General features: G+C 53.4%; 1 protein-coding gene across 1 annotated transcript in view; it reads left to right on the plus strand.

Annotated features, from left to right (window-relative positions):
• The window catches only part of Nphp1 (nephrocystin 1), a 54,042-nt gene extending 41,945 nt beyond the window's left edge, over positions 1 to 12,097 (plus strand). Inside the window, exons 17-20 of the mRNA XM_071601830.1 lie at positions 3,624 to 3,736; positions 6,137 to 6,210; positions 9,440 to 9,484; positions 11,682 to 12,097. Of these exons, the coding sequence (XP_071457931.1) occupies positions 3,624 to 3,736; positions 6,137 to 6,210; positions 9,440 to 9,484; positions 11,682 to 11,954 (505 nt within the window). The 3' untranslated portion in view covers positions 11,955 to 12,097. The remainder of the gene's footprint in view (positions 1 to 3,623; positions 3,737 to 6,136; positions 6,211 to 9,439; positions 9,485 to 11,681) is intronic.
• Positions 12,098 to 14,426: the final 2,329 nt, after the last annotated feature.

Raw genomic sequence — 14,426 nt, forward strand, 5'->3', positions numbered from 1 at the left:
ATGTGGCCCTGAGTGGTGGCTTCCGCCCCTGGGTCAGGGCCTTGCTTTAAATATCCCCTGTTCCTTCTCCAGAGCTGACCGGTGCTTGTCATCACACACAGGTGTTGAGTCTTTCAGTGACTGTTAATAACGTGCTCCTGGGGATCAGTCTCTCTCCTTACCTGCCCCCCCCCCCCTTTTTCTTTCCTGGCTCCTTTTTCGTGGACCTTTTTTGGCAAATCTTTCCTCAGAAAATTGTGGGTTTTTTTCCCAGTGAGAGGAGAAGCACAGTAGCGGTCTTTGTCAGGGGCCAGCCGGATCCCGTGGGGCCTAGTTCTCCCTCTTGCTGCTGCTGCCAGCCACTCCTCCGGGAGTCCAGGGCACCCACGCAGCCCTGTCAGCACAGCGCTTCCGGCAGTTTCTGTGGCTCCAGATACTAGCTTTTAGGTCCTTTCACCATCTCAAGGTCAGGTTTGACTGTGGTGCAGGGGGTGGATGAAACTAGGAGCACTCTTCTGTGTGTTGGGTTACTAAGAAGGGCCCTGGGTCCTTGTCCCCAACCTCAGGGACTAAGGCTCTCTCTTGAGTGTAGTGCACACGGGCACCCAGACCTTTGGTGTCAGAGCACGCCTCTCAAGAGCCCTGCTGCTGCCGCCCCTGCCTGCTGAGAGCCATAGCCAAGTTGGAATGCGCATGGCTGTGCCCAGCCAGACTGCGGCACCTGCCACTTACCCAGACTTGAGGGCTGTCCTGGCATTGCCTCTGCACATGGCAGGATCCTGCCGTGTGTGCCCCTGGTGATGCTGAGGGTGGGTTTGGGCACCCTGCTGGTGTGACCCAGGGACAGCCTGGCTCACCGACAGCAGGCCATGGCAGTGAAGCCAGAGGCCCTAGGCCTTTCCACAGCCGTGGACCATGGGCTGCGGTGTATGTAGGTCAAGGTCAGGGGCTGGATGTGAGCTTTAGAATGTGGCTGCCCTGCCTGAGCACCTGGAGGGGCAAAGGCAGGACTGACCCAACTGGGCATCCTTGCCACCCATCCTGCTACCTGCAGAGAGAAGGGAGCGAGTGTGGCATCTGCAGCCCTCTCCTCTCTTTCCAAGGTGCATCCACCTCCAGCCCCACCTGCCCTGCCTACCAGCTCCACCTTGGCTCAGCCACGTCTCTGCTCACAGGAGACAGGAGGGGTCTTTCCAGGATGCCAGTGAGCACAGAAAGTGGAGCAGCAGCGCCAAGAGCAGTAAGCCCAGTGTCTTTCTCAGAGCCCATCGTCTCCTAGGGCCCTAGCTGCCCCAGCCCACAGCCTTACATGAGTATAGCCTGTGGGTGTCAGGAGACCTTGAAAATGCAGGTGAAGCTGGGCAGACCTGTGCTCCCTGGAGAGAGCTCCAGGGTCCTGCGCAGGGGCCCAGTTCAGTGAGCTGGCTGGGCTGGGACAGGCTAGGGGGAGCTGTCAGCGTGGCAGGGAGCACACAGGTGTCTCAGGCTCCCCAAGGCTTGGCTTTCTGACTCTGGAGCTATTCCAGATCTCACTTAGTGCCCTATATTGTTTAGCCTTCTCTCAGGGTTAAATAGGAATTACCCTTCTCGTTCTGGAGCTCTTGTACAAAGGGTTCAATTTGCAGTGATCAGATTCTCAGCCCCTTAGGGGAGGGGAAGCTCTGAGTTTGAACTCTAAGTTCAGAGCACCAAGAAGCGCTGGCCTGTAGAAGCAAGCTATGTGCACGTGTGTGTGGTGGTGCTGGAAATGGACTTCCCTTTGCCTTTTTGATGCATTCTTTTCCTCTCTTTTAATGCTGTTATATTATTGCTAAAAATAAATAGGATATGGCCTACCTGAGGCCCATTCACCCCAATCACAGCACCTCTGCCACCAGAGACTGCTGGTCCCCATGTGAGGTCAAGAGGATATGTTCTTACTTCTTCAACTCAGCTAACCTTTGGTGACACAGAACTTTCTGGCCATCTTAGGTTTGGAAAAATCAGGAGGTTTCTCTAAAGGAATTAAAAAAAAAAAAGGTAAGCAGCATTGCCTCATGGAATGGGAAGGTGCCAGAAGGAAAGGCGTGCCCACTGTGGGAGTGCCGTGCCTGCCAGACAGATGAACAGGGAGGTGGGCAGCAAATGAGGGGTTGAGAAGGAAGGAAGGAAGGAGGGCTCCACCCTTCCCCTGCGCAGCACAGCGACCACTGTTACTCAGCAGCAGCTGGAACAAGGGCCACGGGGGCCGTGGGCAGAGCAGCCCCTGGAGTAGCAGCACGACCGCTGGGTGCACACGGGGCACTGAGGCTGCCAGTCTGTGACTCGTAGGTCAGGAGTAGACGTGGGAACCTGAGTGGCTTCGAAGAGGGCCGCGGCTGCTCCCGCTTGGAGGTGGGGGAGGGAGAGCTGGCCTGCACCATGCCTCGATGCCTCTGGACAGTGGGCAAGGTGCTGCTCCAGTTCCCAGGAAGCTTAGGAACGGGGATCCCCTCGCTCAGGCCAGCACAGGGTCACGATCACCGTTTCCTTCCAACCAGCTGGAAGCCTGAACATGGCCCCAAGGATGATTGTTCTAAAACCCTGGAGTTAAGATAGAGGATTAATTTATAAAATTAAGACCTCTTTTATAACTTCTGAGTGTAAAAGTGAGTCTCTTATAGGAAAGCATATAGTTGGATCTCGTTTTGTATCCATTCTGACAATCTGTGTCTTTGAATTGGGGGTTTAATCTATTACACTTAAGGTCATTGCTGGTCGGGGCTGGGGAGGGCCTCAGTGGCAGAGCCCATTCCCAGTGTGCCGAGGCCCTGGGTTCCAGCCCCAGCAGCACCAGATAAAGTGGTCGCTGGCGGGCGGGCCTTGCCCTGGGCGGTTGTTCTCTGAGTGTCCTGGAGTTTCTGTCCTGATTTCCCCCTCATGCTTCCCCTGGTGTTGAAGTGATTTTTAGAGTGACACAGTTGGTTCCCTTTCAGTTTCCTTGGTGTCTGTTCTGGAGGTGGTTACCATGGGAGTGGTGGGTCGTATCCTAAAGTCACAACAATTTATTCTAAACCGATACCAACTGAACTTCAGTACTGAGTCCTCTGTCCGCCCCGAGTCCCTGCCCCATCTCGGGCCCTGCACCAGGCCTTCCACGCCACCTTTAACCCACCCAGTTCCTTGAAATGCAGGTAGCAGCTCATTCCACAAACGAGGAAACGAAAGCACAAGGAGAGAAGTTAATTAATCCACAATCAGGAAGTGGCCAAGTCAGGATGCCACAGGCCTGTCCCACCCCCGTGTCCCACCCTGCCCTGACTGATCTGGCATTTCCTCTGCACTCGCAGCCAGGCTTGGCAGCACATGCCCTCTTACAGCCTGTAGCTCCCTAATCCCCTGCTCTCCAGAACATGCAATTGATGACTTTTTACTTGACCTTTGACGTGGGCGTGTAGGCCAGCATGGCAACTCAGAGCTGAGACTCCAAAGTGTCACCTAAAATACAAGTCGACTGGAGTTTAATGTGACCAGCTGGAGTGGAAGTTTCACCTTTAGGTTGTTAAAATGTTTCCAGTAATGAAGCAAAACTTGCAGCCTATCCTTAGAGTAATTACGGTAAAAAGCCCTGTGGCTGGCCGGCCTAGGGGCTGTTTAGTGACTGCCTCTTTGTTCTTCCGTAACAGCCTGCTGCCAGAAACACTGATTGGAGGGATGTGCTACGTCCACCTGCTGATATTTTATCGACAAATTCTTGGAGATGTGCTCCTCAGGGACAGGATGAGCCTGCAAAGTGCTGGTAAGGGGCCTGCGTGGTTTCCTGTGCTCCTGAGTGTGTGTGACCCGTGCCACCCTCTGTCTTCTGCCTGTAAATGTGACATTGGGAACACCATATTAGAAGTGCACCTGGCCCTTCCTTTGTGGGACTCCTTCAGAACACTGAACTTCGTGAGCTCAAGTGCATGTAAATTCTTCCACATATTCTCATTTTAAATTCCGGAGGTTGGAGATCCTAAAACACAGATATAATCATATTTTCTCTTTCTGTTTCTGAATCATTTGTTTTTGTTCCATAAGTTCTCCCCGCATCTTTGGGGGATGAAAGCAGAATCACCCCAAATAGCTGGTTCTTAATGCATGAAGTGTAAGTGCCAGTGGAATAAAACCAGCGCATCCAGTAAGGAGTGTTCTGGGTTCTAGGCGCTAGTTTTACTTACAGCTTCTTTAAGTTTGAATTTTTTCCAAGTCCAATAATTTTAGGAAATCAAGTTTCTTACATGAATGAATTGACAATGAGAGAGAAATGTGTTACCAGAATTGCCTCTAAAAAGAAAAATAGTTTAAATTTATTGGATAGCCTTTGAACTCATTAATAAACGAGTAAGCAGATGTGTCCTGTCCCATGTGCTAGACGTGGTGCTGGCCCTGGTGAGTGACAGAGGCATGGCTGCCTCTCAACCCAGCAGTGCAGGGGTGAGCCTTTCCGCCTCCACAGGAAGTGCTCTGGAGGAAGGAAGCGTGGAGAGGAGATCAACAGGGTCCCTTCTGGGGAGAGGGGTGGCGTACCTGAAGGCCCAGGCAGGAAAGCTGCAGGAGCTGAAGGGACACCAGGGAAGGCAGGCCAGAGGGGACAGGAGAGTGAGTGAAAGAGCAGCCCGACTCCTGTTAGACAGAGTCCACACCCAGGGACTTACCACCTGGTACCTGGCAGCTCAAAGTCAGCAGCCATTTTTTTAAAATATTTATTTATTTATTTATTTTAGGTGTAGATGGACACAACACAATGCCTTTATTTTTATGTAGTGCTGAGGATCAAACCCGGGTCCCGCCCGAACGAGGCGAGCGCTCAACCCCTGAGCCACAATCCTAGCCCCAGCAGCCATTTTTAAGCAAGGCCATACGCTAAGGGAGGATCATTAAGCCTGTTGAGTTTATTTTAATGACTCTAGAAAAACTTCACAAGTGACACAACTTCTTTTTGTTTTTGTTTTTTGATACTACCACTGAGCCACATCCCCAGCCCTTCTTATTTTTTATTTACAGACAGGGTCTTGCTAAATTGCTTAGGGCCTTGCTAAGTTGCTGAGGGTGGCTTTGAACTTGCGGTCCTCCTGCCTTGGCCTCCCTGGTTGCTGGGATTACAGGCGTGGGCCACCACACCCAGTGTGACATGACCCTCCTGCGGGTGAGAATATCACTCAGGATGGCTGACTGCATTTGATCATCAGAGTAAGCATAATAAGATCAAGAGAGGGGTTTTTCTTTAGTGAGAACATAAAATTATAGAATAGATTTGCCCTTTCAGAAGCCCCTCTGTGTATCAAGTCTCACTGCAGCAATGGTGTTAAGAGGTGGGACCTGGAGAAGTGACTGGGGGAAGGTGCCTCTCGTATGAAGGGCCTAGGTGCCCTTAGAGGAGCTGGCGCAGGGAATGTGCCTTCCCCGCCCTCCTGCCTTCCCCACGTGGGCCCCGGCACTCCTCTTCTTCAGGGGAGCGACACAGTAAGAAGCCGGATACCAGCTGCTGGTGCCTTGGCGGTGCACCCCAAGGACTCCTCCTCCAGAGCTGTCGGAGGTGACCTGCTGCTGCTGCAAGAGTCGCTGGGCTCAGGCACCAGGCAGCAGCAGGGACATTAGGCCACAGTGTATGGGGCCTTGGCCAGCTGCCTCCTGTGCCACCCTCCTGTGGGCCATCGGTGCTGTGGTGCTGTCCTACGCGTCTGTAGCCATGGGGCCAGGCCCTCCAGTTCTGGGTCCTTCCAGTTTCACCCACCACCACCCACTGGCACCTACCCAAGGCTGGGGTCCTTCCCAAGGGCTGGAGTCACCCTGAGCAGCGGCTCCCCCTCCTTCCCCTGCATTTCCTGGCTCCTGCCCGACCTCCGGGAGCAAGGCTACCTAACTGGAAGTTCCTCTTGCCAGGCCACCCTCATAGGAGGAAGGGGTGGAAATGTGAAAGAGACCCCAGGGGAAGAAATAAACTTCCCAGCCTCCCTGCTGAGAGCCCAGTGACCCGCACCCTAGCAGGAATCGCTTTAAACTCCCTGAAACAGGACAAGGGGGTCGGGGGCACCGCCTTGAGCCTCCTGGAAGTCAAGGTGTGTGGGGGTGTTAACGACTCATTTGGCCCAATCATTTAATGTGGGTGTTTTTAGATGCAGGGCAGAGAGGTGCATTGACTCTGTGCTGTGTCTTTCAGATCTGATTAGTCACCCCATGCTGGCCACCTTCCCCCAGCTCCTGGAGCAGCCCGACGTGATGGACGCCCTCAGGGTGAGTAGACGGTGCCCATGCACCTGCTGGCTTCGCTTTAGTGAGCTCTGTCACCCAGGTCTGTCACCTGTTCAGTAGATGGCATCTCCTAGGACTGTTCCGCTGTCAGGGTACAAGCTCTTGCCAGGCCGCCCCCCCTGACCCAGCAGCACGAGGTACCTATGGTCCCTGTGGCATTTTTGTGCCTGCTTCTTTCTGGGCTTAACATGACCACCAGTGACGTCCTAAAAGCGGAAACCCATCAGCTGAGTTCTCAGAGGCGAGTCAGGGCACGCAGCGCTCCTGAGGGCCAGTCCACATGGGTTGCTGCGTCTAGAACAGCAGGGACGTTAGGCCAGAGCACGCGACATCTCCAGTGTCCAGTGGCTTTGGCCTTAAGAGATGGCGGGTCCCCATGGCTCAAGCTAATATGTCAGGATTAAAAAACATTAGAGGACCCATGTTCATGCTATGTGCGTGCCCAGAGCAGGACGGTGCCCTGGGCCATGGCGACTTAAAGAAGGCAGCAGTGCTTCATTAAGGAGCTCTGGGCTGGGCCAGCGAGGATTTCAACTCATGAGGGCAGGTGAAGACGCTGAGCAGACATTCCAGGCAAGAAGGAATCAGTGGAGAGTGTTCTAGAAGAGAGCCGTTTTCTGGTTTGGCACAGTGGGTGCAGGCCAGGGAGCGACGGAGCGTGGGCAAGGTCGCGGACCCAGTGTGGAGGGCACGGGCACAGGGAGTGGTTCCCGCCAGGCTTGTGCTGCAGGTGGGCTCCTCCTCAGCCCATGTGCAGGAAGGAGCGGCTGGGCTCTGGGGACCCAGTGGCTAGGAGGGTGGTCAGAGGGCCTGACAGCAAAGGTGGAAGGCCTCGGTCGTCCCTGGAGATCTCCGGACCTGCAGCTGACTGCATGCTGGCTTGACTGGAATGGGGGAATAAGAAGATTCTCTTTGGACCTTTTTCAGCAAAAAGGTCATGGCTGTGGCCACTTGCATGGTCCCCTGGGGCTGTACTGAACGGTGCAGTGTTGGTCTTGCTTCCCTCTGAAGTCACTAGCGCAGGGCAGCTGTTCACTGAGGGCTGGGCCTTTTCGCCACAGGAACGTCTCTGTTAGGGGGACCGCAGGGCCAGGCTAACCGACAGCTGTGTGTCCTTGAGAAGCAGGTGGCTTAGAAACGTGCAGTGACCTGACTGGCCCCGGAGTTCATCAGGGCCAATCAGGGCTGTCACCGAGGGCCAGCTGGGTGCAGCCAGTTAGGCCACAGGCTGGGCCACGGAGCACACACAGAGAAAGCCGTTCAGTCTGTTGCGACATGAAGGAAAAACACCTCGTTTGGGACAAGCTGGGTACGTGTGGGTGGTGTATCCACGGAGAGAGCTGCATGCGTGTGTGCACGTTCGTGTGCCGGTGTGGGTACATGTGGTTACGTGTTACTTACACATGGGGGAAGTCTGTGAGAACATCTGGAAGATGATGCTCCAGGAAACTACCAGTGATGGCTTCTGGGTCATGGGTCATTTTAATCTGTATTATCTTAATTTTTCCATAGTGAATCTTTGTCTGATAAATAATAGAAATGGCAGAGTGTTTGCACCACACTCTCCAGCCTTCTGCCCTGGCCTGTTGTGTAACAGGACAAGCAAGGCTTCGCCAGCCGCCCACACGGGCCTGGGCTGGCTTCTCACTCATGGACCCTGCCCAGCTTGGGTCAGCGAAGACCCTGCTCCATGGTCCCCCAAGAGTGTGGGCTGGCAGAGGCCCACTCTGAGGGCATCATCCAGAACTAGAACAAGCAGCCTCCTCTGCTGCCCATTGTCCCTGCAGGAACAGGGAGAGGACTGAGGGAGGTTTGTCCGTGGGATCTCCACAGCCTTCGCCCTGAGGGTGCCTGGGCCAGCACTAGTTCTGTGGGCCACCGACTTGAAGAGAGCCAGGGGCAGGGGCTTCTGTCTGCTGCAGAGAGGAAGAAGGGGCCTGGTGCAGAGCAGGGCTGTGGGAAAGAGCTGACCGCTGGCTGCTGCTCAGTGAAAGATGGCGCAGGATGTCACCAACAATAGGCAGAGTTTACCGCAGAGTCGGTCTAAAGCTGCTCAGTGATATTCACATTAAGCCATATTGTCTTCAGATTTACATGATGAAGTGCGTGCACCTCTTGATGTATTTAAATAAGTGCAGTTTTGTTATGGGTTTTTTTTTTTTTTTTTTTTTTTTTTTTTGAGATGGGGTCTCACTAAGTTGCTTAGGGCCTCACTAAACTGCCGAGGCTGGCCTCAAACTTGCAATCCTCTTGCCTCAGCCTCCTGAGTCCTGGGATTACAGCTGTGCACCACCATGCTCAGCATGTGATTAGCTTTTAATAATAAGAATGGTGCCTGGCCTGATTAGTAAAGTATTCTGGCACTTTAAGGGGCCTCTTCAGGCCTTTGAGGACCTCCAGGCAATGGTGAACAGTCAGTAGTGTGGGGAACCATGGTCCAATGAGGCAGTGAAAATTGAACACTCCAGAACCTTCTCACAGTGGCTTCATCTGTGATCACCTCTGCCGTGTGGGTCTGGTACCTGGTGATTGGCAGCCTCTCTGTCATAGAGACTCTCTTTCCTGGCACCCGTGTCCATGAGCACCCCAGAGTCTCCCTCCTGAGAATGGGGTGCGGCCTGCAGGTGTACCACAAACCAGGCCCCAGCAGGGGAAGCCTCCTGCACCCAGGGCAGGAGGCAGCCCTGAGGCTGGCCGTGCTCCATCCAGGCTCACGGGCTGCCAGGACCAGGGCTGGGAACTCCAGTCCATACCCCATGGGATCAGTTACCCCGGGGTTTCTTATTTCTCTAAAGGAGCTTTTGTGAAGCCTGTGGGCAGGCTGGGAATATTGCAAAACTGCTTCACTCTATCTCCCCCATCCATGGGCATTGCATGGCAGCAGGATTGTCGGGGACTGTAGCATCTGGTAGTGTTTTCTTGATGATGTCTTACCTTGGAAGCTCAATGCTAGCTCACAGCCCTAGCCTGTGGCAGTGCAGACCGCACGGCTTGTGGCTGCTGCTGGTTCTCTTAAGTTGGTTCTGACTTATAAGAACTGAGCTCCTGGGGCACACCTCTGCCGTGTGGGTCTGGTACCTGGTGATTGGCAGCAGGTGTGTCATTTGGTCACTCTGTGCCATTCCCAACCCTGCCCGCAGGTTCCCTCAGAGACAAGCTGCAGAAGTGCTGCAGGGACACGGGACTGACCTCTTTCTGTTTGCTTTTCTAGAGTTCGTGGGCTGAGAGAGAAAGCATGTTGAAAAGATCGGAGAAGGTAATGTGGTTTTCACACTGACTTCGTATTTGCAGCGCTGTTGTTTGCATTCAAGTAGTGCCTCCTTTTTTTTTCCCTATATTTGGTTAGTTGTCAGTAGACTTCATTTATTTGTATGTGCTGCTGAGGATTGCCGCAGTCTGGCTGGGCACAAAATCACGAGCCACTCAAGCAGGAACAAACTTTATTTTTTGAAACTGGCGCCAATGTCCGGTACGCGCCCAGGAAGATTTCCGATCCACACACGCGGCCTCCTCCCGGCACCGCCAGAGAGAGTTCCTCCCCCGGAACTCCCTCCTACTGTACTTCCCCAACCAATGGGAACTCTCCAGGAGTCCCGTAGCAGGCCAAGGTGAACAGCAGGAGTCCAATATCCATATGAATGCGAATCTTAACATAATCATATCATCTCAATGGCTAGCTGGCATCACCTTTCAACCAAAAATGCCATGCATCATATACTTGGCTCTTAGCAGAGGATGGGACCCAGTGCCTCACGAATGCCAGGCAAGCGCTCTGCCACTGAGCCCCGCCCAGCCCCATAATAGTTCTTCTCCAGCCAAGTGGCCACAGTGGTGCTTGCTGTCCGTCAGGGAAACTGTGTCACTGTGGTCACAGTGCACATTCCAAGAAGGGTGTGCATGATCGGGTCTGAATGTGCAAAGGCATCTCAGGTCACTGAGTCTCATTGAAATGAAGGAGTTTCTGAACCAGCCCTTCTGGCTGGCTCTCCAATGTTCCTTACTTTTAAAAATTCCTGTAGCTCTCAATACCCATAGCAGAGAAAGAGAAGGAGAAACCAGCCTAAACTGTGTCACTTATCGGAAATAGTACTTGCTCTGCCTTCTGTTGAGTGGTAATCAGCACATGGAACTTGCAGTGGACAGTGGACCGTGGTGGGGTTTGACTTCTGTAATCCAGGATTTGGCAGCATTTTTCTTTGGGGGATTGGATGGAACCCAGGGACTTAACCACTGAGCATATCCCCAGCCCTTTTTATTTTTATTTTATTATTTTTTTTAAAGAGAGAGAAAGTTTTTTAATATTTTTTTTTAGTTTTCGGCAGACACATCATCTTTTGTTTGTATGTGGTGCTGAGGATTGAACCCGGACCGCACGCATGCCAGACGAGCGCACTACCTCTTGAGCCACATCCCCAGCCCCCAGCCCTTTTTATTTAGAGACAGGATTTCACTTAAGTCCTTAGGGCCTCGCCAAGTTGCTGAGGCTGGCCTCAAACTCGTGATCCTCCTGCCTCAGCCTCCCAAGCCACTGAGGTTACAGGTGTGCACTGCTGCACCTGGCAACAAACTTTGTGTAAATGGCCAGATAGTAAATATTTCTGGCTTTGTAGGTGTCATAGCCTCTGTCAGGACTGCTCAACTCTGGGTGGGGGTGAAGCTCATTTGTAGAGCACTCACTTAGCATGTGTGAGGCCCTGGACTCAAAGCAGCTGCTCCACTGTGCTGCAGAAGTGGCCGCAGACAGGGCACATGTGGCTGAGTTCCCTGTGTCCCTGTGAAGAGCGAGAAGGATGCTCAGAACTGCAGTCCGCGGCGGCCAGTTCCTGAATGGAGGCGGTGGTCACCTGCAAGGAACGAGGGATAAAGACACACTAATGCCCCTAAACTCAGGGGTCGGGGTCGAGACACTGTCCTGAGTCCCACAGGACTACCCCAGTGCTCGCATGGGCACAGCTGGGGACACACTGTGGGCTCTGCTGCATGTGAAAGCTCTGCCCTGGGCCTGCTGGGCCCTCTGAGACCCACCCGCAGCCGGTGCTGGTGCGCATCACTCTTGTCCCTGGGAGCTTTTGACACCCTCAGGACCCCCACCCCACCCAGGCGTGGCTGCAGATCTTGTCCTGGGGTCTCCTTTCTCTGGACCCCATGCAGGACACAGCCGTCCCCATGGCGTGACCATGGCTCTGATAGGCTGTGGCGGAGCCGAGTCGATAGCTGGCTTTGCTGTGTTTGGTTGTCTGGCCTGGACCATGCCCTGTCACCCATCTGACCTCAGCACCCTGGTGGCTCGGGCCGGGCCGAGCTCCCCTTCTTGCCCACCCTGCTCCCGCCCCAGGCGGCTGTACCCCCTGCCGGGCCCCAGGGCACCCTCCACCCCGCCCCCAGGTGGCTGTCGTGCCTCAGGTGCAGCGAGTGGGCCGTCCTGGTCACTTGTGGTTTTGGCATTTTCCCAGAGAGACCCCGAGTGCCTGAAGGCCACCTTCCTCCTGGTCTACCACGACTGCGCATGGCCGCTCCTGTGCTCCACGCTGCTGCCCCCGCTGCACTGGGCAGAAGAGGAGAGCGAGGGGGCTCGCTGGAGGGCCATTGCTGACTTCCTCAAGCAGAACCAGGAGCACGGGGGCGCCCTGCGCGCTCTCTTGTCCCCAGATGGGGCCCACCAGCCCTTCGACCTCTCAGAGCAGGCCTATGACTTCCTGGGCGAGGTAAGGAAGCTGTCAGCCTGACCCAGCGGCCCGGCCCCTGCTCCAGAGCCAAAGGCAGCTGCCCATGGGATCGGGTCTCACCCCCTTTTTGGGTACAGATTGTGTTTTTTAAGAAATAGTTATATAATTTGAGTAGGTTTTAAAACAATAAATTTTATAAGAAATACTGTCGCATCTAAATTTGAAGACTTTAAAAAAAATAAGTTGGCAATGTCAGTTTCTATAAAAGCAAGATTTTATCAAAAACTAAATTAATGACCATTTTAAAAAGTGAAGGGACAGTGCACTGGATAGGAGAAGGTATTTCCAAGCCACATATCTGATAAGAGTTTAGGATCCAGAATACATAAAATGTATGATCGTTGCTACTAAAATTTTTGTTGTTTGAGAAATTAAGTGTATTTAAGCACTTAATTCTGTCTGATATTTGAATGTTATTTATTCCTAATTAGATACAAAAGCAGAATCGTTTTTTTCCTTTTCAAGTCAGCATAGTAAGTGCTCTGTCAAAAAACAAGAAAAAATCCTTCCAGCCTGGTCCCTTTAGAGAACAGAGAGGAGTTCATCCCATCTTGTTGCGTTTTGAGTGAAATTGTGACTTCTGGTGGAAGGTCCCTAGCCTTTGCTGTTAGAAGCAGGCAGTAGCAGCTGGCATTAGCTGAGTACCTACTGTGTGCCTAGCGCTTGGGTTAACCTGCCAGTTCTCCCCACTGCTACTGAAGTAACAAGCCAGGCGGAATAAACAGTTTGCTCAGGTCAGAGCTGGCAAATGTCACAGCTGACACTCAAGGGAAGACACCATGGTAAGTTTCTTCTGCCTACCATGTTCTGCCTCATCCATGCAAACCTTTAAGAAACATGCGTACAAATAAAATTTGAGAGAGCTATTTGAAGAAAAGTGTGAATGAATTAGAAAAAAATTAACTTAAACTCTTAAAAGTACCTATGAGGTACTTGTGTTTTGGCAGCATGCCATCTTAAAAGAGGCTTTTTTAGAGGTTTATCATATTATGAAACTTCTGGATTACATCTTAGTTAACTTACTCAAAGCCCTTAACCTAGACTTGGTCCTTTTATGGGTTCATTTCTGTTACTATAACAGAATACCTGAGGCTAGAGACTTATGAAGAAAAGAGTTTTATTTAGCTCACAGCTCTGGAGGTTCAAGAGCACAGCACTAGTACCAGCTGGGCTCTGGTGAGGGCCTCACAGCAGATGGCATCACAACAGCAGGAGCTAATGCATGAGAGAGGGTGCCAGGTGAGAAGTGAGCCCCCGGGTGGGGAACCACACACTCTCTCGAGAACTAACTCGGGCCCCACAAGAGCCACCTGCTGCCAGCAGGCCTCACCCGCTCTTCACATGGCCCCGGGGACCAGGCTTCCAACCCCTGAAATTTGGGGGACTCACATTCAAATCGGAGCAGCCTTTAACTTCAGAAGTTAGCCTGGCATGAAGGGACCCCAGCGGCGGCTGCCAGGTGAGAACTTGGCCCGGAGAGCTTCCACTTATCCCCAGGAGCTGGGTTCCAGGGTGTGCCCCTCTGTGTCCCCTTCTGCCCTCGGTGACATGTGGATGACACGTAAGAGGCAGGAAGACCCTCTCCTTGCCCATCATGAAGCAGCCTCAGTGGACCCTTCCCAGTGGCACCTCTGCTGAGGTGGCGAGCCCCCAAGGGACTGGTTCCTGCCCTGTCACCCAGTCACCTTAGTCCCCGAAGGCCTGTTCTCGGAGGAACCCAAGACTTTCCCCTGCCCCACTGGGAACGTCGCTCACTGTGGGATCTACTTCCTAAGTCCCACCTTTTTATTTTTTAAGCATTGGCCTGTTCTTGGCAGGAAGCCAGGTAGGGCGTTGGGGTGGAGCGCTGGCAGGAGCAGGAGAAGAACTGGTCCAGGGTCCCCACTGCCTCCCTGCTCATCTGAGGAGGTGTCAGGAGTCAGCTTCGAGTTTCTGAAGCACAGGGACAGGAGAGGGGCCAGAAAGTGAGGGTCACAGGAGTCAGCCTGGCTGGCGGGGACAGGGCGGGGACAGGCCCAGGGCTGGGCGGCTGCTGCTGAGGGCCGTTGCCTCTTCAGGCAGCACGATATTTTTTTTTTTTTTTCCCAGCAAAACCTCTCTGAGTTTTTAAATGCCACTTTTGAGCTTTCACAACAGGAAGGGGTTGTCAGGGCGCCAGAGACATCCTGGCCAGGAGCCCGGGGTCCTGTGGGGAGCACTGCTTAGCAGCACACTAGCCACAGTGGGCGACTGCACGTCCTGCCTGTCCTCCCAGTCCTCCAGGCCCTGAAGCCAGGGACCCCACACCAGAACCACATCCCTCTCCATCTCCTGACCTCCCAGCGTTGGTCGGGTCTGCTGGAGGTGAGAGTCACGGCTGTGCCCCTGTTTGGATGCCTGGGACAAATGCCAGGGCAGAGGTACATCCAAAACCAGTTGATGGCACCCGCAGCTTGGCCTCGCCATCCAGTGCAGTGAGAAGCCCCCCTGCTC

This window comes from Marmota flaviventris, chromosome 14, assembly GCF_047511675.1.
Source record: "Marmota flaviventris isolate mMarFla1 chromosome 14, mMarFla1.hap1, whole genome shotgun sequence".
Lineage (NCBI taxonomy): Eukaryota > Metazoa > Chordata > Mammalia > Rodentia > Sciuridae > Marmota > Marmota flaviventris.